Source organism: Malaclemys terrapin, chromosome 4, assembly GCF_027887155.1.
Source record: "Malaclemys terrapin pileata isolate rMalTer1 chromosome 4, rMalTer1.hap1, whole genome shotgun sequence".
NCBI lineage: Eukaryota > Metazoa > Chordata > Testudines > Emydidae > Malaclemys > Malaclemys terrapin.
In genome coordinates, this window is record NC_071508.1 from 102,958,619 (window position 1) to 102,984,888 (window position 26,270).

At 39.6% G+C, this 26,270-nt stretch overlaps 1 protein-coding gene across 3 annotated transcripts in view; it reads right to left on the minus strand.

Annotated features, from left to right (window-relative positions):
- Positions 1 to 26,270, minus strand: part of PRKD1 (protein kinase D1) — a 316,426-nt gene that overhangs the window by 51,826 nt on the left and 238,330 nt on the right. For 2 of the 3 annotated variants that reach the window (XM_054027842.1, XM_054027844.1), the window contains exons 4-5: positions 22,210 to 22,370; positions 17,141 to 17,164 (exon numbers count right to left, since the gene is read on the minus strand). In XM_054027842.1, coding sequence (XP_053883817.1) covers positions 17,141 to 17,164; positions 22,210 to 22,370 — 185 coding nt within the window. The remainder of the gene's footprint in view (positions 1 to 17,140; positions 17,165 to 22,209; positions 22,371 to 26,270) is intronic. The other variant, XM_054027843.1, reaches the window with a different exon arrangement.

The window sequence follows — 26,270 nt, forward strand, 5'->3', positions numbered from 1 at the left end:
ATCCACTATCCGCAAAAATGGTCTGCAGATATCCGCATCTGCATCCACGGATGCGGATATGCGCAGATCTGAAGCGGATATGCATGGATTTGCAGGGTTCTACCCATCAACATTAGACTTTGCTGATTGCTCTCCCTCCACAATGAAGAGGAGATCTGGCTGCTCAGAGAATAGGATAAAAACCTCTAACAAGAAGAAACTCTAAGCTGCTTGGACACTCAAGGGTAAGGCTTTCCAGGCATAAGCAAAAGATTCCCAATGTTAGCATGGGTTGCGCTACGGGACATATAGAGCAAGGGTGGCAAAACTGTGGCTTGTGAGCCACCTGTAGCTCTTTTACAGTTAGTGTGGCTCCTGGAGACCCCCATGTTTCTCCCCCATTCTCACCTACCAGACTGGCGGTGGCAGGGAGAGCTCGGGAACTCTGCCTTGCAGCAGGGTGGTGGAGTAGGGGCTTCTGCCCAGCGGGGTGTGCCTGCCAGGGCTTGGGGCTTCAGCAAGAGTAGGGCTGAAGCCCCGAGCCCCGCAAATGCCTCCTCTGGGGCAGAAGCCCCAAACCCCAGCAGGCACGCACTGGCTCTCAAACATCTAAAGATTGTCATATGCAACTCAGAGGGTTGTTAAGTTTGGCCACCCCGATACAGAGCTTGCTTATTATAAAAGCTTCTATTACCTTTTGAAACTTAAGACTGCAACTTATTTTTGTACATATGTTTACCTTTTTAAACCTTGTAAAATAACTCCCTTATTTTCTTTTCCTAATTGTTTTGCTATGAGATCTAAAGTGCAATTGACCTGCGGTAAGTGACTGGTCCTTTGGGACTGGGAGTAACCTGAATATTGTTGTGATTTTTGGTGTAAGAGACCATCAACCCAAGAAGACTGTCTGTGACTCCATGTTAGGCTGTTATAGTGCTTGAGGAGTTTATACTTGGTACTTGGTTGGTCAAATCAAAGCATAGATATCACAGTCAATTTGGGGTTTGTGCCCTGAGGCTGCTACTCACCATCTCGAGCCACTGTAGGACAGCTTGACAAGAATATTAAAGGGCAAATGGAGAAAATTAAAATATTTTTGGTTTCTTTACCAGAATTCACATTTCCAGTGAACAAACAAATTTTGTTCTGTCAATCAGATACTTAAAAAGCCCACAGCTTTTAAATTTTAAGAGCCTTTTTTAAATTTGTACATTTAAAAATGTGCTTTTTGTCAACCAGTCTCATCAGCTGCATTTCTGCAAGGACATTTAGTAATGTGTGGACGGTATGTGAAACTCCCTATGACTGAAACAAAGTGAAAACATTTCTTCAGCCAACACCTCCCATTTTGGTTAATAGATCCATTTTCCAAGGAATTTTGTAGGTTTCTCTTAAAATATTTGCGCTTAATGGGTCTGTAAAAAACACGGGGCTAAGCAACAGCTTACAGCTAGAACACAGAGTTAATGGGATTGTGTCAACTTAAGTGAAGTCATGATGAACTCTCACTTTTTTACAAGCCCAATTATGAAATACAGGCCCTCCCCCCTCCACCGCCACAGTGAGCCCTTTGGCAGGGGAATCAGTCTGGTTCTGCAGCACAAGCAAATGTGTGCACATGTGTGTGCACATGCTGTGAATGGCAAAGAGCCCCGCTCCACACAAGTTCTCTACGTGGCAGCATTCAGGAGGAATGGGCAAGTCAGAGGAAGGGCTAGAGATTTTGCTGCTACATGGATCCCCTTGCCTTCACCTCTCCCTTGGGTGGTATAAAGGGCAAGCAGAGGATATTTTAGCCATTATGCCTCAATAACATCCATGGGACAATGCTGTGTCCTGGAAAAGGATACATTCCTCCCAGGCATCTGCCCATTCCCAGGGCCAGATACTGAGCTCCGGATTTGCCCTTTTGCGCACACAGGACACAATCAATGATACATGTGCCACACTGCGTTTTAATCTAAGCACTTTCTACTTTTGAAGAAACTAATCCTTGAAAGGGTTGCCTTATTTCTAACTATCATCTGTGGAGCATTTTTCACAATGTCCTACTGTCTGACTTGGTCTTGAAAGGTGGACATTTTTTGGATCCTTTCACATGCAGTGACATGGTTGGGTTTTTATTAATTATTATTATTATTTAAATTGGAAGGGACAGATGGAAAGATTTAAGTGTGGTGGAAGGGGAGTAGCAACATTCAGAAACATTCAGTTTGCTTTCATTTCATTATATTATTGGCACAAACTAGAGTTTCAATTTACAAGTCTTGTCACTAGAACTACATACTGAAAGCCTTATTCTATTCTTTTGAATTTGCCTACCATATGCTTATCCTATTGTTGCCTAGCTTTGTTATGTCCCTCTGGAGTCCCTCATAACCCCGTCTAGTCTTGATTAAGCTAAATAAACTTTGTATCATCTGTACATTTTGCCATCTCAAACTTCATCTCCCTTTTTCAAAACAATTTATATAATACACAACACAGATGCCAGATGCCTTCAGACACCCAAATATTAACTAGTTTAAAAATAACCATTTATTCCTAATTCTGGTTTTCTCTACTAGAAACTTTAGAACTTCTAATCTGACACAGTTTTATCTTTTGCCCTGTGATTCAGTTTCTTGAACAGCCTCTTGTGAGGGACTATGGCAAAGGAGTTTTGAAAGTCCAAATATGTTACATCTAGTTATCTTTTTACTCAGTTTTTTAAAAACATGCTCAAAGAATTCTAGCAGATTGCGCTTGCACAGTATTCCTTTAATGGAAGCTATGCTGACTCACATTAAAGTAAAGGGGTGAACCTCCAAGAAATAGTTGAATTTTGTTGGGACTAAATTGCATAATTTTAATGAGAACAAAGAGGAAGAAATTCTACCACCAAGAGACATCCATTACATTTTTAAAAACAAAGAACTGGGTCCAATGGATCTTTCAAACAATTAAGATCCATCAACTTTTTTTTCTCCATTTTTTGATCATCTCAAATTTCTCTTTCAGCTTTGATGAGGTAGGGAAGCAGCTTTCCTTAGTATATTCCTCTAGCTGTCTAAGGGGCTGGGAATTGAGGGTGAGCCAGCACTTATGGGGATCTGACCACTTTGAAGAGTTGCTGGTAGGTGAGAGGGAGAATCAAGGTCACTTTGGGGTTTTTGAAGTGGGCCCAGGAGATATGCTGGGCTAGAAGGAAGGATCCCTTCTGAGGGGATGCGGCTACCAGTGATGCTACAAAAATACTCATGGTCTCCTCCTTTCTATCAGGGATTTTTAAATGTTTTTAAATATGCCTTCAGAAGAGCCTGTTTCTATAGCTGGAGCTGATTCTTTTCTCTAACACAATTTCAAGTCTCCTGAAGGAAAGGAAGGGGAACTACCCTGTTTCCCCAAAAATAAGACAGTGTCTTATATTAATTTTTGCTCCCAAAGATGCGCTAGGTCTTATTTTCAGGGGATGTCTTATTTTTCAGAAATGAAAAATGCCTTATTATCGGTGGATGCCTTATTATCGGGGAGGTCTTATTATCGGGGGGATGCCTTATATTACAACGAGAGGCAAAACTGTAAGTAGGCCTTATTTTCGGAGGATGTCTTATTTTCGGGGAAACAGGGTATTTTTGATAGAGTGGTAACATCTTATGTCTTCTAGAAACCATTGTCAAAGCTAGAATCCTATCCAGTGGGCACCTACTTCTTTAGTTGATGTGTTTAGTTTGGTAGAGATATAATTTTTTTCCCCCTGGTAGTCAGCCAGATTATTGACTCAGCAAGTCTGGAAGCTTCCCAGGAAATGATTGCTTAACTAGATTACATTATGGAAACTAGAACAGCCAGCACTGCTCCAAACACTAAATAGTCCAGTATAACAATTTCCCAGCAAGGTAGCATACTTTTAACAGGGCAAAATATTGTATTTCAAGTGTCTTTTGTAAATACAAAGAAGAATGTGCAGTTATTTAACTATATGGATGTTAAACTGAGACAGTGAAATTGATCCAACAAAGAGACTTGAAAAATCACGAGCCAGTTCATGACTTAAAAGTCAGGAGATTTAAAACCAACCAACCAACACAACTTGTTTACACTTTTGAAAATTCAACTCCCTAATGGTGAGAGGCAGTTCTACTCTTTCTGTCCTGAATGTAAAGAGGGACACACCATAGATCACTTATTTCTACCCTCTGCCCCAGGCATTCTGTCCCCTCACTACTCTTCCTACATGTTGAAAAGCGGGCTTGGCAGGCCTGTTTGCTCTTGCTTAGTTGCCTCCAGTCTGTGCAATTTATGAGCTTCACTAAAGTAGCTGAAATGCATCAGTTAGTTTATGTCAGACACAGGTGATGCGGCCACTACACTGAAACATGCCGATTGTGCAGGAAGGAGGCAGCTGGGCCTGTAAGAAGCTGCTAACCCAAGGGAGGAAGATCCACGAGAAGAGGGAGATAGGGTTGCCAACTGTCTAATTGCACAAACCCAAATTCCCTTGCCCTGCACGCTTCCTCGTGGCCCCGCCCCTTCTTCAAGGCCCTGTCCCCGCTCACTCCATCCCTGCTCCCTGCATCACTCATTCTCCCCCACCCTCAGTCACTTTTCCTGGGCTGGGACGGGGGTTTGGGTGCAGAAGGGGCTGCAGGCTCTGGGAGGGAGTTTAGGTGTGGGAGGAGGCTTAGGGCTGGGGCAGGCGGTTTTGTTGTGGGAGGGGGGCGAGGGGTGCAGGCTCCAGCCAGACAGCACTTACCTTGAGCAGCTCCTGGAAGCGACCGTCATGTCTGGCTCCTAGGCTCAAGGGCGGCCAGGCGGCTCTGCGCACTGCCCATGCCTGCAGGCAATGTCCCTGTCCAATGGGAGCTACAGAGTTGGCACTCGGGCAGCGTGCAGAGACCCCCTAGCGCGCTCCTGTGCCTAGGAGCCAGAGGGAGGTGCCGGTCCTTTCCAGGAGCCACGCGGAGACAGAGCAGTTAGGGAACCTGCCTTAGTGCCGCTGTGCTGCCGGACTTTTAGCAGCCTATTCAAATCTCCCAGATTTGTTTCAGTAGCCTCGGGGAGTTCGAGACCGATTCTGGGAGACTCACAGCCAATCTGGGAGGGTTGGCAATCCTAGAGGGAGATGGTATTACTCCCAAGATTCCTTTTTTGCCTGCTCTCTTCCCTGAGATTCTTATCCTGTCCGAAACCCCTTCACTGCCACATAAAACTAGCAAAGTGGAGTTGACAGTTGCTCTCTCTGGGCGAGGATGACCTCTATCCCACACTCCCCAGACACTTAAAGGAATGGAACTTTAGGAAAGGACAAAAAAGACAACTTTGGAGCAGAATAAGCTGGCTCAATGAGTGGAAAACTGGCCTCTTGGGGCCAAACACAGAAACTACACCCTAAAACAACAGATCAGACTAGCCTAAAATTTGCAAAAAGCACTAGCTGCTTGAGTAATTGTAAGAGGCTTTAAAAAAATATTCCTAAAAATATACTCTGGAATTCTTGATAAATGTCACATGAGTTGACAAGCTTCTATTAGAAGAAAAATTGTTTGATTTCAATATCTGTCTGTTTGTGCCATGTTAATAATAAATTAAACACAAAGGACCAAATTCTCCTCCTATTTACATTTATACAAGCATGGTGAAGTCAACTATGTCACCAGAAATAATTTCATGCTACACATTTACACTATTCCATTAATAAGTTTTTCAAAACCATCCACAGAGACTCCATTGCTTTGGGGCTTTTTGCTACCTTTGGAGGACAAAATTTAAGCAAATGTGTGAAATATAAAATGTATATGAAATTATTCCTGTGCACTATATTGATGTTGTGTGTCAGCAAAAAGCATCCAATAAGACCACAAAACTAAGTAAGTTCAGTTTATTACCTGTATCTCTACATTGCTCTGTACATTTTTTTTTTAAATCTGCAGTGTGTTGGTTTGTTAATTTGTGCAGTGAAGAACAACAATCTAAAAGAAAAAGAACCACCCATGTGACATTTCATTTCCAGTGTTCAGGAATACCTGTTGCAATAGTTCATATACAGAACTAATACTAGCCTTAGTATATGAGTATCTGACAGAAAGTTGGTATCAAGTGAGGTTATATATATGGCCACAGAAACTACCTGAGTTTTCATGCAATCGGTGTTGGTTTTCTTTAGTCTACATATCTCATCTGAAGGGCTGTGATTACTTTGAACTCAAGGAAACCAGTGAAAGATATTGAAATATTGTGCAGTCACCTGACTGAAAACAGAATTATTTTACACATAATTGTTACCTCTCCATGTTTTAGCACCTTTCTCTTTAAGTCTAGGGCAGGGGTCGCAAACTCAATTTACCTTAGGGCCAGTGCCAGTGCTCAAATCCTCCCAGCGGGCCAACAATGTCACTGAAGATTGTGTTCAGAAAAGAAAACATTTATATTTTTTATTTTGAACTTCTTAGAAATAATAAAACTGTCATACAACTTTATACAATTTTTCGCCTGCCAGAGAGTTTTTAGGGTTTGCCAGACACCTGGCAACGTTTCAGTTCTGTCAGTTTGTTGATGTTTGGCCTGAGTGATTGAGCAGTTCAAACCTTCAGGATTGCAGCCAGGTGTGCATCAGATAGTTGTGTTCGGTATTTTGACTTGTTTATATTCATTGTGGAAAAAAGTGATGCTGCCTCCATGGCTGACTCTGTCTGGCAACTAGCGATGGTGTCCCTGTCCCTCTCCCCCAGCCAATGGGAGCTGTGGGGGGCGGAGGCGCCTGCAGCAGACATTGCCGGCAGCATGGCTGCATGCGTCTGTCCTCCACGGGCCGCAGTGGGGAGGTTCTTGGGCCACAGATGGCCCGCGGGCTGGGACTTTGAGACCCCTGGACTAAAGTATGATTTAATCATGCAAGCACTAAAACAAGGATAGCTAATGTTTTCAAAATACTTAAATGAGCATATCAAAGAAGTTTTGTCAGTACAGTCTTTTAGCATGAAACCATCCACACATGGAAATTATGTATCCTGCACTCCCTGCTCAGACATCAATGTCAGTAAACACTGCTTTGAATGCCGTCTGTAGCCTGCCTCATTTTGTGAAGTAATAAGAAACAATTACTGGCTTTCAACAGCATTTATGAAACTTTACAAACTTTACAGGCAGAGTTGGGGATTTCCCAGCACTAAAGCAAAGAGCATGCTGGGGACTGCAGATACCAACGGGCTCATACAGACACCTATTTGTTTCTGCTCACTGCAGTCTGTGAATATTGTTGCAGGAATTTCTGGCTTGGTTTGAGTTTGTACCTCTATATTGTGCTTTGTAACTAATAAGGCCGCATTAAAAAAAACAGTGTGGTAGGTCAGTTGTGCACACTGTACTAAAATTATAAATGAACATAAAAATCATACGTCTGCTCCAAGCAGTATTAAAGGCTGACAAAGGGAAGTGATTAGCATATTGTCATATATAGGGCCTTCACTAAAAAGCAATTGTAGAGATAGGACAGGTTTTAGGGGTATTCCTTGTATTTAAAATAGGTAACACGAGTACAAGTGATAATACCTCTACCTAGAGGTAAGTGTACCCCCAACACCGTTTTTTCTTCAAAAAATTCAAACAAACCTGCCAGATACAAGAGCAATAGGTGCTATGTTTTATAAGGCAGGATTGAGCCTTATAAATGTATTCAACAGTTTAGCAAATTTAGTATGTACTTAAAAAAACCACGTGCACATTGGTGTGTGAGGAAAAACCCAGATCTGTAAGTGCTATTCTGTTTGTGAATCCAAAAGAAAACTGACAACCAGGACTCCATGGGTTCTATTTCTGGTTCTGTCACTGATGCACTGTACAGCCTTGGGTAAGTTACTTAATTCCTCTGTGCCTCAGTGGCCCCGTGTGATGAGGGCATTATGACACTTATTGCTAATAAAGTTCTTTAAGATCCTTAAATATGGATAAATAAAGTTCATAAAATATGCTATGAGGGACAATCTTGCATTAGATGACTTAATAAATCTTTTCCATCACTAACTTCTCTATGTTGATGATGCTTTAATTTGCAAAGTGTTATAATTAAATATTGGCTTGAAATCCTGGCCCCGGTAAAGTGAATGGAAAAACTCTTATTGACTTCAATGGGGCCAGGATTTCACCCTTGGTCTCCAAGTAAGGGACTGTGAAGATGTGAGTTATCATGCTCCATGCATCTACTTCAACCCCGTCTCTAAAAAGTGTCCAGCCAGATTCCCACTAAAGTCAAAAGGAATCTCTCCATTCACTTGAGTGGGAGTTGAGTCAGACCTCATAGACTCATAGACATTAAGGTCAGAAGGGACCATTATGATCATCTGGTCTGACCCCCTGCATGCTGCAGGCCGCAAGACCCTTCCCTGGACTCTACCGTTGAAGTCCCCAATCCTGTGTTTTAGTGACTTCAATCGGCTGAGACCCTCCTGCTAGTGATCCCTGCCCCATGCTGCGGAGGGGGCAAGGTTTCAGTTCCACAAGCTGGAAAGAAAGAAGCTTTAGTCAACAATTCTTTTTGACAGTTGTGGTGATGGGGAACATAAAAACCTATACAGATTGAATTAACCAAGGGAGGATCAACCCCATGCAATAGTCTATATGCTCCAGAAGAAAAGATATCCTTTCATGTTATGATTCAATTACATAACACACTTGAATTACTGACTAATATTCCTTATAGGGAATTATAGATTTTTTTTTTTAACCCAGTTTTATTTGTGATCCTCTGGAAAAGTTTTTACTTGGCACATGGCCTCTATTATCATATTTCAGCAAGTGTGGAACTTAACTTTGATACAATTTTCTCTCTTCTCTCCTATTTATTCACTTGGGCTTTTAGCAAAGGTTGACTATGGAATCAATTTAATACAGTAACTCCTCGCTTAACATTGTAGTTATGTTCCTGAAAAATGCTACTTTAAACAAAATGATGTTAAGCGAATCCAATTTCCCCATAAGAATTAATGTAAACACACACACACTATACGTTTTAAACAAACAATTTAATACTGTACACAGCAATGATGATTGTGAAGCTTGGTTGGGTGGTGAACTCAGAGGGTGGAAGAGAGAGGGATATTTCCCAGGGAATGCCTTACTGCTAAATGATGAACTAGAACTCATCTGAGCCCTCAAGGGTTCCTACATTGTTGTTAATGTAGCCTCAAACTCTACAAGGGAGCACAAATTGAGGGAGGGGAGACAGCATGGCAGAGAGAGACAGAGACACACACCGTGGGTGTGAGAGAGACCTGCGCATTGTCCCTTTACGTACACTGACCTCACTCTAAATGCACCGCCTTTTTAAGTAGATCAGCAAGTTGAGACAGCAGCTGCTGCCAGCAAGCTCCCTCCGTCCTCGGCCCTGTCGTGTCCCCCCTCCAGATGGGGTAGAAGCAGGGGGGAGGGGGACACCCTGACATTAGCACCCCCCCCCACACACACACACAGCAAGCAGGAGGCTCCTGGGAGCAGCTCCAAGGCAGAGGGCAGGAGCAGCACAGAGGAGTCGGGGGGAGGGACAGCTGAACTGCCCAGTAATTGATAGCCTGCTGGGTGGCTGCTGCACAGGGAACTTAGGGAGCTGATAGGGGGGCTGCCAGTCCACCCTGGTTCCAAGCCCCCACCAGCTAGTTCCAACGGGCTGCTCTTTCTGCAAGCAGTGAACAAAACAGGTGGCTGACAAATGATGTTATAAGAGAGCATTGCGCAACTTTAAACGAGCATTTTCTCTAATTGATCAGCAACATAACGAAACAACATTAAACAGGAGATAATGTACCTGATACATAGCGTAATATGTATCCTATACCTTAAAGGGGACAGATTTTATCATATTGGTCTTCTCTAACTTTACCTATGATGACTTTAATATAGTAACAAAAACTTTACCTATGATGACTTTAATATAGTAACAAAAACAGTCATATGAAGACATAAAATTTTAGTTTAAAAATTTTTTTGATTTAAAGTTATTTGTGATGACACCTTAAATGTTTTACAATTATTTAGTTTATATTTTAGGTGTTAGAGAATTTGTCTCATGTAGCAAATGTGAAACAGATTGAAATGAAAAATTTACCCTCTAATTCAGTTTGAATCACCATGTTTATTAAATAAAATAATGATTTAGCATTAAAGATTGTCATTCATTAATGGGTGCTTTGCTTTTCATATTTTATTCAAGAGCAATACAAATACATCCCTTTCTAAGCTAAAATGTACCATACTATAATTGATATCACTAATGCGTAGATAAAGCAGCCTTGTATTACGGTATCTTATGGTATTTTGGCTTTATGAATTAAAAGTAATTAAATGAGTCATTTTATGGGAAGGCAGACAGTAAAATATTAGTTTTTTTTTATTTTAAAACCACAAAGCTTGTTTCAATTAAAAAATGACTCAGTACAAATAAGGGAAATAACAGAACATTGTAGCATTATATTATCACAGAGCTTGTGCCAAAACAATCTGTAGAGGAACTAAATGCTAGCTTCATACCGTGTCTCAATCTATTTTAACAATGTAAATGGTCATTAAACCTGAAAAGGTTCCCATATTTACCTTAAGATACACTATATTTTTCTATATTATCCCACCTACATGTCAACATTTTGTTACTTCTTTAAAGATAACAAGAATAGCCAGAGTAGTAAAACTAAATCCAGGAAGGTTTAGCTGGAACTGCATCGAGTTATGCATAGAGTCTTTAATGCCAAATCTCCCCAAAGTTCTCTCAGCCGGAGTTGAACATTTTAATTGAGACAATATGCAAAACAAGAAAACTTCTATGTGCAATTACTTTGCTTTCCTGTATCATGTTGCTATAATATTTTACAGTCATGTTAATTGGCTGATTCTCATTTATACATAACCACTATGGAAGCATAAGTGGCTTTAAAGTGTCACCCCTACTTTGGCTATGTCTGTACTACAATTATGGGGTTTGACTGCAGCTTGACCTAGCTTTAATCTAGCTGGGTCCCAGAGCAGTGAAGCTTTGGCAGCACACACATCAGCACAGGTTGTACAAACCTGCCCAAAACCCTGGGTAATTACTTGTGGGGACAGCCTGCACTGAAGCACATGTTGCCAGAACTTCACTGCTACAATGTAGACCTTCACTGCTACATTAAAGCTAGCCTGGTTATGTCTACTCAAGCTGCCATCACACCCCATGATTGCAGCACAGAGATATCACACGAGGCCCCTTTGCACTACCAGAGCACTGTAAAATAGCCTTAGGGAAGGAGGGAGATTGCAATATTAACGCAAAAGTGATAGCAATAAAATGATTATAACTTATTTTATTAGGTTACTCGTTTGCCTCTGTGTTGAATATTAAGACATAGCTACAAGTATGTTATATCTAAAATGCTTGAAAATATAACAATACATATTATATTTAGCTAGTTATGTTACAAAATGTTAATGCTAATCAAAGAAATTCCAGAAGGTTTCTGCTTCTATCTCCTAAGAACAAGGAAATGTCAGGAAGATAAACCCTCCCTAGTCTTTTATGGCCCTTAAAAGTGACTCAGGAAAGCTGCATTTTAAACTTTACCATGCTTTAACTTTATATTATTTTCTTTGTGATATGTTTAAAAGATTAATTGGTTATTGAAATTCGAGCTTTGTGCAAAATATTTAATAGACGTTTAATTGCTATAACAAACAAACCGTAACTTTAAGGAGATTGTGTTAAGAAGACAAACCATGTAAAACATTAATGTCTTAGGAAAAGACCTAACTGTAAAAGGAAAGGTAGAATGTGTTGTCAGAACAATAAATCTAGGAGTAAAGTTAGCCCTGCCAACCCCACTTTTCAGAGAAACGCATTGCCTTGCATGTTTGAAATGTCAGGAAAAACATATGTAGTTTGAAATGTTGTAAAACTTTTGTGTACTTCTTAAATGGCACACACCTTTGTGAAATGCATACTCAAGAGGAAGCCAACCCCAGGAAAACCTCCCCAAGACTTCAACATGGATTGGTGAGACAAAATTAACTAAAACACTGCACGAAGGGATTAGATTTAAACTCTTGTAATGATTTTATTGGGATATGAAATTGCTGCTGCAACTTAAAAAACTAACAGTTTATTAATCACCAAATGGTTAGACAGGTATTCCTGGAAAGAAGACAGGGGCAAACACTAGTAAATAGAGAAATAATAGGATTTCATTGTATATAAGCTTCTTAATATTTATAATTGGCCTGTCTTAATACAACTCCTTGTATGGATTAGTCTAAGTAACTGATTTAAATATTTTCTTCAATTTCATAGGATTTAGTTAAGATAACTGACTTTGCCCAACAGTAAACTAGCTAGTTATTTATTTAAAAAAACAACAGGATCTTCCTGCCCTTAAACAAATTCTTTTGCCCAACAATAAACAGTTTTAAGTTTCTAATAAGGTACTAAGAATAGATTCACTATAATTTGGGAGAAATAATAGACCTTGGTCTCAAATTACCCAGAGACAAGTGCCTCACCAAAGGCAGGTTCACTCTCAAGGAAGTACAGTAATCTCTCTTAAAAGCTTTCCACAGAGAGACATACAAAACAGATCATAATGGAAGTAAGCAATTTATCATTTGTGTTCTGTCATTTGTGTTGTTTGTTTAATGTTTTCTTTTTCTTTCTTTAATAATAAATTAGCCATGGTTAATAATTGTAATTATTTTCCTTCGTCTCAATTATGGCATCCCCTAAGGTGTGTAAAAGAACCCCTTTGACCAAATAGTGGGAGAGACATCCCTGAGATGTCAATAAGAGAAACAATTTGTAAGAGTTGGCCTACCACTTCTTTCTATAAACACAATATTTTTAGTAATTTTAAAAATAAAATTACTTGACTTCCTACAATTTAAATATACCCCATTCTACCCAAGAGAATCAAGGCCTATTATAGGTAATGTATAGCATCTACACGGTGCACTTCCATTACTGTCTGCCCCTTACAGTAGTATGTAATAAAGAGCATGTCTTTGAAATGTGCTTTCTATATCTTAACGTATTTCAATTTCTTTTAAGTGCAACCCTAACTCTGAATTTCCTGGGTTTGTCATGCCTGTTTGGGCAACAATTAGTGTGTTTGTTTATTTATTACTCTCAAGTTACTGATATAAACTCTCAACCCTTTCTGCCAGTTTAACAGTTTTATGTCTGGGAATTGCTTTAAAAATATTAAAAAATGAAATATAAATATGAAACAAGAGACCCAAAGAGACTGATACCATGTGATATCTATAATGAGTTGAAGAGATGTAGACTCAACCTTAAATCATATTTTAATGTTTAACTGTTAGAGCCAGATTCACTTTGTGCTTTGGTTACTTTGTGCTGTTGTAGAGCAGTGCAGAGAGTACAGAAAGTACTGATGAATCTGTCTCTTACTTTGCAGTTGGCTTATTGGTTTAGTTGTTTTGGGATATAGGATATATATTTTACATTTTAATTATTATATTTTTTAAATATCTAGGCAAACTTACCAAGTAATCTTTTGGGATAAGAAACTCTGGAATTTGACTGAAATCCTCGCCCCACTGAAGTCAATAAGAGTTTTTCCATTCACTTTACCGGGGCCAGGATTTCAAGTACTGTACTGCAAATCTCTTTATCGTGAAAGTGCAACTTACAAATGTATATTTTTTGTTACATAACTGCATTCAAAAAGAAAACAAAACAATGTAAAACTTCAGAGCTTATAAATCCACTCAGACCTACTTCTAAAATTCAGCATTTTAGAAACATCTCCAAAACCAACATTCTAATATGTACACTATTATCCTCTATTTTATATAACAATATACTTGAATTTGCAAATTCAAAGCTTGTTTAAGATACTGTTTTTACGAAGGAAATGGTTAGCTTAGTTTGTCTTCCCAAAAGTGAAATCTGTTTCAAAAGTATTTTAAAATGCTAAACATGCAGTATAATTATGGTCTGTGTATAAATCATGATTTCATGGAGGGCACAGGAATCGTGAAAATGCCCCCAAAACTGTGAACTTTTAAATATTATTTTTAAAAGGAAAATGTCTACAATGCAGTCTTTAATATAAAAAATTACCTTAGCTAGTCAATTTCAAGTCAGAATGAATTTTACAAGTAAATTTAGTCAATTTTGTGACAGATATGGCAATTTCCTGTAATATCTTGGACCAACCTTACTGAATTAAACTTAATTCAGTAAGATTTAACTTAAGTATCTTAGGAGTTCGTTGTATTAAAAATGCAAATGTTTATGTATTATTGTGGGATTGTATACATCATCTTGTGGGGTGAAGGGAAGAGGCATGAGTAATGTAAACCCTGGGAAGTGTTATAAGCTTCAAAGGACTATTTGAAACAATGTGCCAGATAAGAATGAACTTTTAAAGTTAAGTGGGTTTCATAGGAAATCTCTAGGGCAAGGTGCATACAAATATATCTCCTCCAGTTATGCAAGAAATCAGCTTTCTGAAGCTCTGCCTTGAGAGGGGTCCTTGTCTGTTATCATCTGGTTCATGAAAACAAGATCAAAGGCCAAACCATATAAAGGAGTGACTGATAGATTCATAAGTGTTCTTGTGCTGAGCAAAAGCTGTTATGAACTTGTAACTACAGGAAAATCCCTGTGTGGGGCTTGAAGGACTGACTCCAACCAGAGTCTTTGCTGAAGTTGGGGGGTAAGCTTATTAGCATGAGTGTAGGTTCTTTTATTGTTTTAATGTTTTCTCTGTAATGCTTTCACCTTAAGAATAAACGTTTGGAAAGAGCTGTGTGGTAACTTATAACTGTGGGCAACTATGCTGTTTATAACCTCTGAAGAGAAAGCAAAGCAGGCCTGCTTAGGCAGTCTGACTTGCTGGGAACTCACAGTGTAGGCAGGGAACGGTCTAGCCTGGAAAAAACTCCAGTCCGGCGGGAGAGAGATGCGTGTCTCCACCCAAGAGAGGTGACAACTGAGGAGACGCAAGCCTGAGAGCAGGTGCCTTGGGTGGCGTTTACAGGAGGGAATACTGGTGCAGTTGCCCTGCAATATGACAAATTTCAAGGACTAAATGTTATTTGTAAAATTCATTCTGTCCTTGAAATTGACTAAATTTACTTGTAAAATTCTCTCCATGTGAACTCTGTGAAAGTTAATACTTTGCCATTTACACAGTCATGAATTTTCTAAATAGATAAATCGTGATTTATATAGACCACCAAGTATAATCCCTAATTGCTCGCATTTCAACTATTGCACACATCTATAATAAAGATACATTTTCCTATGTATCCATTTGCATCGTACTACTTTGTGGGTGGATACTTTTGGGGTTAATTGGTTGTAGTGCTACAGAATTTAAAAAACCCAGATTTTTTTTTCAGCCAGAGGGACATGGTTTCTAATAGACTGGACTACCAATCTTGATATAATCTTCAGCTGAGCATTTTAATACACTTCGTACACCTGTTGATCAATAATTCTTCCTTTCCTACCAACAATGAGGAAATTTTCAAAGCCTGATCTTCCTCCATGGGTGCATCTCAGACAGATGTTACAAAGGGAAAGATGCCAAATTTTCACCATTTCAAATACTTTGGCAGTGTACAACATTAAACAAACTTCAACATGGATTTTTCCTGCCTCCCAAGGTCTGTGAAGATCACTAATGAGAATGCTTGGTGAAGATCTTGTAGGTAAGCATTCTCAAAACTACGATACCCACACAAGGAAATAAGGAAACAAATCAACAGAGCCAGACTTGTACCCAGAAGCCTCCTGCTACAAGACAAGCCCAAGAAAGAAACCAACAGAACTCCACTGGCCATCACCTACAGTCCTCAGCTTAAATCTCTCCAACGCATCATCAGTGATCTACAACCCATCCTGGACAATGATCCCTCTCTTTCACAGACCTTGGGAGGCAGGCCAATCCTTGCTCACAGACAACCTGCCAACCTTAAGCATATCCTCACCAGCAACCACACACCACACCATAACAACTCTAACTCAAGAACCAATCCACGTAACAAACCTCGATGCCAACTCTGCCCACATATCTACACCAACACCACCATCACAGGACCTAAACAGATCAGCTACAACATCACCGGTTCATTCACCTGCACGTTCACCAATGTTATATATGCCATCATGTGCCAGCAATGCCCCTCTGCTATGTACATTGGCCAAACTGGACAGTCACTATGTAAAAGAATAAATGGACACAAGTCAGATATCAGGAATGGCAATATACAAAAACCTGTAGGAGAACACTTCAACCTCCCTGGCCACATAATAGCAGATGTAAAGGTAGCCATCTTATAGCAAAAAAACTTCAGGACCAGACTCCAAAGAGAAACTGCTAAGCTTCAGTTCATTTGCAAATTTGACACCATCAGATCAGGATTAAACAAAGACTGTGAATAGCTAGCCAACTACAGAAGCAGTTTCTCCTCCCTTGGTGTTCACACTTCAACTGCTAGCAGAGGACCTCACCCTCCCTGACTAAACTAACCTCATTATCTCCAGACTGACATTATCGCCAGCATATTTATACCTGTCCCTGGAAATTTCCATTATATGCATCCGACGAAGAGGGCATTCACCCACAAAAGCTTATGCTCCAATACATCTGTTAGTCTTCAAGGTGCCACAGGATTCTCTGTTGCTTTTTAAAGATATCTGAAAGTGAAGCTGGGTTTTCCTTACCGTACATCATCACTGGTAATAAAGATTCTACAGTCCAAATCATGTGTTCATTTATGGTTGAATGACCTTATAAAGAATAAAGGTGCCAATTTTACATCTCCTCTTTTCATAGCACAATCAAATTTAAGAGTTAAAGGCTTTTTAGTTGTATGTTTAATTAGTTGTATTTGTTTACTATAAATACAACAAAGAACAAGCAGTAAGCTTTGAACTTCCTAACTCTTGGTGGATGTGCATTTTGGAATCTGAATGTACTTCTTAATTGTGTGGCTGGTCATTCTCTCTCTCAAGGGCAAATCAAAACTTTGGAACTAAACACCTCTGAATTTTGAAGAACATGACATACAAATCTGAATTAACCCACGTGTGTCTTAAAACGAGTTCTAACATCAGGCTGTAAAATAAAAGATGCTGAACTTTTAACACATCTGTTCTTGATATTATGAGAGAGAATGTAGTAAATTTAGTACATACCTCATAGCCAGGGCTGAAAGGAGACTGAGACAGCAAGTTGGAAAGAGGAAAAAGCAGAACAAAGTAGGAAAAAAAAGAAAAGAAAACAATGTTACTTTTGAAGGAAGCATGAATATTTTATCATTTTACATTGAGGGGCCACTACGCAGTAGAACATAAAAATAAAAATTAATTAGGTGTTCAGATAGAATACTAGATTATGTAACCTACTCTTTGATCTTCACATTCTTAAAATGTCTGTTTGAATAAGAAGCATACTATTACTAAATTGAGAATGACAAATAAATCACTGTCAAAACTTTAGAATTCTGGAGCTAGATTTTTTAAAAGCAGCCTTTAAATGTAGACCCATTATCAATTATGAGCACAAATGAAATAATTTAGATGCTTTACTGGCTGATTTATGTATGTAGATGATATGTATGCTCATAAAGTGGGAAGTTAAAATTTTCTCAGATCAGTAAACAAATACATATACAGCACTATAAACAAGTTTCAAGTGTGGTGGGACAAGGATAATTAAAACATCCTTCTGGCATTCCATGATTATTGTCTCTCAAAGACTTCTATGTCAATTACTCATGTTGAAAGTAAAGAGATTTTTTTCCCCAACTGCCTGCCCTTCAAACCAAGGGCTTGTCTACACTGCCTTGTAGTTTGAACTACAAGGGCATGATAGCAGTGCACACCAAAGTGCTTGCTACATTGTAACTGCCCTGTGTGGACGCTGAGGGCACAACCTAAAAGATTCACAGTTTGCGTTAATGTGGTCCTCTTCAAACAGGACTATATTAATGCAAACTAGGAACCCCCATGCATGCAGTGTCCACACAGGGGAGTTACAGAGCAGCACTTTGGTGCACATTGCTATTCATGCCCCTGTCGTCCGAACAGAGGGCAATGTAGACATAGCATAGTCTTAAGTGTCTCAAACTAAAGCTGGGTTCTTTTGGGTTCACACAGAAGTCAAACTTTGTTAACAATTCTGTTGATAGTACATTTCCAGGAATAGACTCTAACTTGCTCACTTTCAGCTGTGTTGGGTCTGCAGGGTAAACAGGAGTAAAAAGTAGTTAACATTTCTTTTAGTCACTAAACCAAGCAGAATTGATTCTGAATACACCCAAATCAATCATCTCAGTAAGAAAGCTGTCACACTCTTTTATGGAGACTAACAAAAGGAGAAAGAGATGGAGGGAAGGCTTATGAGAAATGTATTTGATTGAGTGTGTCTGCCCACTCACAACTGATTGAGACAGCAGAATTAGAGGCAAGGTTGAATGTTCTGTGAAAATATGGCATCTTAATACAGCATCTTCACATTTTCTTTAAAACTGCAGTCATCATTTTGCATATACAAGTTTTATGCATGCATTTTTTATGCTTAAATCTGTGCACACAAAAATGAGGCCTTTTATATCTGTATTAGACAGATATCTAGCTACCTGGTTTTGTGTGTGTTCAAATTATTCATCGGATTATTTGTAGTGCCCCCAAATGTTCTATGCCCACAGAACAGAGCAAATAGAGAGAAAAAAAACATGGTGCTTGTCTTGCAGCATCTTACAATGACATATAAGATGCAACAAAACAAGAATAGTGAGGAAAGAAACAAGGGGGACAGAGTGGAAGGACAAAGGTTACATAGCAGTTAGAGCACATGGTTAGTGGTTCAATGGAATGTGATGATGATGATTGATGATGAATTTTAAGTTCTTTTGGAAAGGGACGATGTCTTCCTTTTGTATGTACAGCACCAAATGCAATTGGGCGCTGTCCAAATTAGGACTAGATCCTTGCAACCTGTCTCCAAACCAACGGATCTGGGTCAGGTTGGATCGGAAAACCACCTAACCCTCTCAGGCTTGGGTCAGGTGAGGTTATCTCTGATCACTTCCTCCTGTCCATAGGATTGATGTAGCAGTGGATGTGTGCGCCTCGTCCTGCCGGCCAGCACCACCTTAAAGAAATCTGTGTGCACGTGAAGTGAGTGTGCTGACAAGTTGTAGTGCCTCTCACTTGATAGCAAGCACAGTGCAGCAAGGCAATGGTGGCCAGCAGGATCAGGGCACATAGCCACTGCTGCATCAACCCCATGGGCACAAGGCAGCCAGAGATGAATCATGTGCCTAGGCTTGCAGGAAACCCTCACCAAGCCGAGTGCTAAGGACGAGAGGGCAGTGCTGACACAAGTTTGGGGGGAAGTGTCAGGTTTGGGACAGGATTGGTCTGAAAATGACTAGAACTCTCAGGTTGCGTTTAGGTTGGCCATGTTCGGTCGGACTCTGGATTGACCAAGGCAGATCTTTAGTTGGGGCATTCAACTGCTATCACAATATAAATTACAACAAAAAATTGGCTTTAAATGAACACTGCAGAAAAAGAGAGAGTCCAAAAGAGGGATTAGAATGATGAGAGCTAACAGTGTATATGTACAAAAAACAAGCATGGGGAAAACTATTCATGCAAAAACAGTGGGTACAATTTTAGAGGTCACTTTTGAGAATTTGGCCCTAAATGAGGAGCATTTTCTTCATGGAAATTTTTACCTCTGGAAGAAAAGGAAAATTAGCAAATTACCTATTTAATTTCTCAAGGTTTAAGCATTTGACCTGCTACTTGTTAAAGGTTTTTATTTTATCCATCTATATGTCATTCTGAAGCATAATTTGGTAGGAAAATGATAGCATTGTATGAGTTAATGATCTGTAAAGAAAAGAAATGTTACTAATATATATGCACTGCCACTCATTATGAACACTACTATATTTCTTCATATTGAAATCCAGAGTAACAATTTGGATTTTTTTAAAATATTTTTTTTTAAATGGCATTTAATAAAGGTGTTTAAATAATTCAAGGAACATGTGTCCAACAAGCAGACAGGCAGGCCTTTAGTCACAGAATTAGATATCTAACAAACTGAAACTTTCAACAGAGCTGTACAACTAACAGAGCATTTATATAGAGCGGCCTGGACCAAAGCCCAGAACACCCCTAAACTTTAGAAACGTGTATCAATAGGATTGTTCAGCATTTTACAGCAAAGACTATCTATTTAATGTTCCAGAAAGGTGCTTTAATGACAGTTCTGAAAGCCGAAGTCCACTATGCTCAGAACACATACAATAATGGCAGCCTTGAGACCCTCAACTAAGAAACCCAATTACTATATGTAGGCCACACCAACCAGACATTAGATGATCATCTGAATCATTACTTAACTGGGCTGGATACAGACAAATGGCCTAAATGAAAAAGGTTCCATATTCTGTCACCAATCCTCTGACACATCCTGCCTCCCAAAATTATTTGTAACAATTATTTTTTAGGAACAGCAAATTCTCAAGATGTAATCATGCATCAAGTGAAGTAAAAAATAATGTCCTGCCCTTTCTATACATGGCATTCAAAATTCAGCCTAGGGTTACATAATAATTAAATATTAATGTTTATTTATTGTTCCTGAGAAGCATCTTATGCTTTTTAATCCAATGTGTCTTTTTTGGCAGTATTAAGTCCTGCAGCAATTTTAAGCTGTTTAAAATGTACATAAAGTGGCAGTCCCCACCCCCCACACTTTTAACAACAGTTCTGGAAACAATCTAAAATAGTGTCACATTGCCTCTGAATTCTATTTTTATCAATATTGTAATGACATTAATAAGTGTGCATTTCTAAAATAAACCTTGAAAAGCACAATCTGCAACTTCTTTTGTTCTAAATATTTTAAGTAGGGTTTTATTTAAAAAAAGTATGTATTCATAATGTGCACCTGAATTTCTAAGTAGGTTAATGATAATAAATGGCATCTGTAGATAATTGGGGTTCATGGATGGTGTTGCATATAACACTAGGCCTATGTCATTTGAATAACGCTCTTGTCATATGTCAGGTTCAATAATTGTAACATTTTAATTGGAAAGAAAACAAGACAATGATTATTCTCATATGCTTATAAATTCTTTCCTCTTTTTTGAATTAAAATGTTTTTAAACTTTTATTTACTATTAGGTTCATTTCTGTGTGCACAGTGCAGCTTTTTTAGCTATTAAAATATATTAATTATGGCAATGTGTATACTATTTAGGTATCCCTCTCCATGACAAAAAATATATAGTAACCTAACTTATTCTAGTCATTAATTTTTTGTTCTTAAATGAAATACATAAATACACGTATTTTATTTTAGTGAAACTAGTTATCACCCTTATACTAAGTGCTTGTTTACAAAGCATGTGACAAAGCAGCGTGATTAGTAAAGCACTCTAATTCTCCCATGTAGACCCTGCTGGCACATTAATGTTAACGTGAACGAGAGTGTGCCAGCAGGAGCTATATGGGACAGCTAGAGTGCAGCATATTAGAGTCCTTGATAAATCACACCCCAGTAATTTGCTGGTGCCGTGTAGACAAGCCCTAAAATTTCTTCCTAATACTCTTTTCTAAAACAAGATGCACATATAAACATCACTAAATACAAAAGGATTATTTGCAGAGTAAACTATTCCGAATACTAGTTAAAGTGCTGTAGGAATCATTGTGGTTCATGCACTACACAGATGAAAAATGTCTGAACACACACAAAACCAAGAGCAGAAGTTATTCAGATATTTAATGAGCCCCCATTTCAAGTGTTCTCCTGAGGCCATTTTTCACTGTACCACAAATCAATACATATGCAGCTTTGACATGAAAGATTTTTTTTCAATTATGGAGTAAACATATTTGTCATATCAATTCTAATTTATATGGGCCAATTCTACAATCAGTTGGGACTACTCATCTACCAAGGGGTGACATCACCAGACCCTCAAATACCATAATCCTTCAAAAATGGATTATTTACTGTATTAGGGTTATGATGGAAGCAGAGCTTGACAAATATGCATTCATATGCTGAGACCGTGTCCTTCCTGTTGTGTTAAGGTGCTCTTTTTCACAACAAAGTGTGGTAAATTTACATACCCTTCTCTCGCTGTGTCTAGTAGGAAGAACAAATCCCAAAATGTTGAATTTCATTTTTTTTTGCAACAGTCTATTATTTTAATAATTAGATAATTGCATACCAGAAGGGCCTCATCTGGGGTGGTAGGTGAGAGTTCTGCAGATACTGTCCGAATAGTGTTGAGTCCCGTTAAGGAAACATTTGAGAGTCGTCTTTTACGTACACCACTGCAGTTGTTAGGGATTTTAAATGCACACCTCTTATGGTAGTTCAGACCACATCCTGAAAAGGAAAACATGAAACCTTCCTATTAAAGATTATTTCAGAATAAAGGAGAAATGTATTTTTATATTGAACAAAAATGGCACCCTAATTTTCTCTGAAGCTATTGTTATTCAGCATTGCTATTTAGCTTTAAGTTTTGCTAGTTTAAAAAGTTGTTAAGGCAAATCTCAATGGTCTATATATAATTCAATAAACTTCCAAAGGTTACCACCATGACCAAACCTCAGTCTTAGTCCCTCATTTGAAAGAATCTATGAGTGGAAGGCACTATAGTGGCTGTACACTCAGTACATGGGAGGTAGGAAAAAAAGATTTAATTTCACATCAGTCATTAGCAACATTCCAACAGGAGCTCAGTACAGATGCTCTGGGTAAAGTGAGAATCGTCACCGCAAATATCTATACTCTGATCTCTTACCAATATTGCTCAAGAGCAACTTTAATGAAGTCAATAGAGTTACACTGGTATAAAATCAGATAAAAGAATTAGGCCCAGGGTGTAAGAAATTTACATGATAGAAAGGCCTTTCCTCAGATATAGATTAGACATGGACAACCTTCTGTGACACCTCCTGGGGGTACAGAATGAGGCTTCCACCTGCCTTTAGTGTGAGAAAGCCTTGCCTGTACCTGTCGTGGGTCAGCTTCCTGACTCCACGGGCAACACAAGCACTCCCCGCTTAGCCTACGGAGGCTCTGCTGGCCCTACGCAGGTTAGCGATAGGCATACTCCAAACCCCGAGTCCTCCAAGCATCCTTCTAGAGTGCCCAGCCACTACTCCACTGGATGCTCTCAGCATTCAAAGGTTTACTGCTCACAAAGGAACAGTACACCCCAGCTTACTACATACACCTCAGATCACAGCTGCACTTAACACACGGTCCTTAGATAAGTTTATAGCGCAAATGATTAAACTTTTATTTAACCAAGTATAGAAATTTGAGAGCTGGTAAGTAGAAATATTGGAAACAAATTGTTACATACAAAATAAAATCATAACACTCATTCTATAGCCTAGACTTAACTAACGAGTTACTGTCATGTCTTATAGCTCACCCAAAATCCTTCATATTACAGGCAGGCTTGGCTGGGATCTTCTGTTCAAGAGACAAGCTAAATTGTCAGCTTTCCTCCTCAGTGGAAAAGATTCAGGATGTCTCCCTGTATCCTCAATTATACCGCCAAAACCATTATCTTTATTCATAAGCAGGACACCTCCCCGCTTGTTGTTGTTTTCCTGTGTGCCTCTTTCTTGGCAATTTTACAATCTCTTGATTAGCATATGGCTCAGACTGTAGCTAGGCCTCCATTGTGAAGCGGACAACACTCAATACATACATTACCAGTCAGAGAGAGATAAAAGTGTCTCTTCCTTCCTACCTGACAGGAGCTGATCTCCTAACTAATATACCTAAGAACATAATTTTCAGCACAGATACATAATTCCTTAGACATTATCCATACATACATTTTGCAATGCATATGATGACCAATGGACTCTTGGCTCTTGGTAGAGATCTCACATACCACCTTTTGGTACACTTAATATGCATACATCTGACCTTGGGGATGCCTGTAAAACTCTATGCACCCTTTCCCACCAAAAGGTTCCTGGGTCACACCCTCCTCTGTGCCTAAATTCTGGATTTGATAGTATGACAAGACCTCATGAGGAAGAGAGCCTAGCCTGGCATTTGGTATTGTGAGGGGAGAAGAGTTTGCAATTGGAGACAGCAGTACCAGATTATGGCTAAATAAAGACGGGGGAAAGTGAACGCTGACAAAAAGTGTTTCATGTTCTTTGTTGATTTGTATCCAATTCAATCCCAATGAACCCAGTGGCATTCCCGAGGATGCCAGTCAATATAAGATTTTGGACCCACGGGATTTTAAAAAGTTATTATTACTTACAAACAACTAATATCAAACACTAAGGGCTTGTCTATACTTACCGCGCTGGTTCGGCGGCAGGCAATCGAACTTCTGGGTTCGATTTATCGCGTCTAGTCTGGACGCGATAAATCGAACTCAGAAGTGCTCCCCGTCGACTCCGGTAATCCTGCTCGCCGCGAGGAGTACGCGGAGTCGACGGGGGAGCCTGCCTGCCGCGTCTGGACGGCGGTAAGTTCGAACTAAGGTATGTCGACTTCAGCTACGTTATTCACGTAGCTGAAGTTGCGTACCTTAGTTCGATTTGGGGGTTTAGTGTAGACCAAGCCTAAGGCTATGTCTACACTACAAATTACTTTGGTATAATTCACGTTCAAGGGTGTGAATAATCCACACCCCTGAGTGACATAAGTTATACCAACCTAAGTGCCATTGTAGATGGCGCTATGTCCGTGAGAGAGCTTTTCCCGCCAGCATAGCTACCGCCTCTTATGGAGGCAGGAGTTATTAAGCCAACAGGAAAGCTCTCTCTCATTGGCTTACAGCATCTTCACCAAATGTTCTGCAGTTATGCCTCTGTAAATTATGTAGTGTAAACACAGCCTGTAACTAAACACATAAAGGTGAACATCAATAGTAGTAAATCTAGTTATCCTTGCACTTCAAACAGTACAATATTTTGAAGCCAACAGTATTACTATTTGTCTATGGATGACATGGGGTATACATTTTTCCCCTTTAAAGAAGCCTGGATATCTTGAAGAGTAAGGATTGCAAATGTACCCATAAAATAGCTGGACTTTCCAAAGCAGCAGACATTCAGAAAGTTTACTGTGTTGCCTCAAGAAAGGTTCCCTAGATTCAGAAAAACGAGGAGTCCAGTGGCACCTTAAAGACTAACAGATTTATTTGGGCATAAGCTTTTGGGGGTAAAAAACACTCTTCTTCAGATGCACTTCTTCTTCCATGCTTCTGAAGAAGTGGGTTTTTTACCCATGAAAGTTTGTGTCCAAATAAATCTGTTAGTCTTTAAGGTACCACCAGACTCCTCGTTTTTGTGCAGACAGACTAACACGGCTACTCCTCTGATACTAGATTCAGTCATTCAACTACAATTTGTTCATTTATTCTAGGCCCGGAGGAGAAAGATCATCATCACTATCCTTGTTACGTTAGTCATACTAAGCATCTTGTTTTGAATTCCCACAATATTTTTATTCCATTATTAGCTTTACTCCAGGAACTGCTACATTTATTTTCATGTTGTCCTTTTTCTGTCATCTCAATTTATCAATGAGTTAGGTCAGACAACCATACAAAATTACTCTTTATTTAAACACAATATCTTTTTTAAAAGGGAAGAGAATAGATCCCATTTCTCCAGCAGAATAATGGCTTATGCCTCTTGAACTCCTCCGCCTAAATAATCTACTCTGGTCTGTGGCAAATTGCCGGCACTACTATGATGGGTCTCGTGTTTTCTCTTCTTGGGGGGGAGGGAGGGGTCAGGGTGCCGTTTCCTGCCCCTGAACTGGGATATTAACTGCCCCACTAGTGTCCTAGAGGAGGGGAGTGGAGAGGGAGGGACCTGGGCCCGCCCTCTACTCCAGGACCCAGCCCAGGGCCCTAAGGATAGTGGTAAACCACTTGAACTAGCGGTTCCTTCCCCTGGGATACTTCCCTCTCCTGCCCTTCAGCTTGTGGGGGCTTCCTGCCCTCCCTCTGCACAAGCCAGGTGTCCCTTTACCTTGGGTCTTTGTCTTCTTAGCCCTCCGCAGCACTTCTCCAAACTTCCCTCTGCTTCCCTCCAAACTGCTCTCTGCTCCAACACCAATCCACTGTTTCTACTCCTTCAAACTGTTCTCTGCTCCAACACCAATCCTCTCTGCTCCAACTCCTTCCCCTGTCTGATTGAAGCAGGGTTTTTTTTATCAGGTGACAGACTTCAGGTGCTCTAATTGGCTTCAGGTGCTCTAATTAATCTATAGCAAACTTTCTTCCCTCTA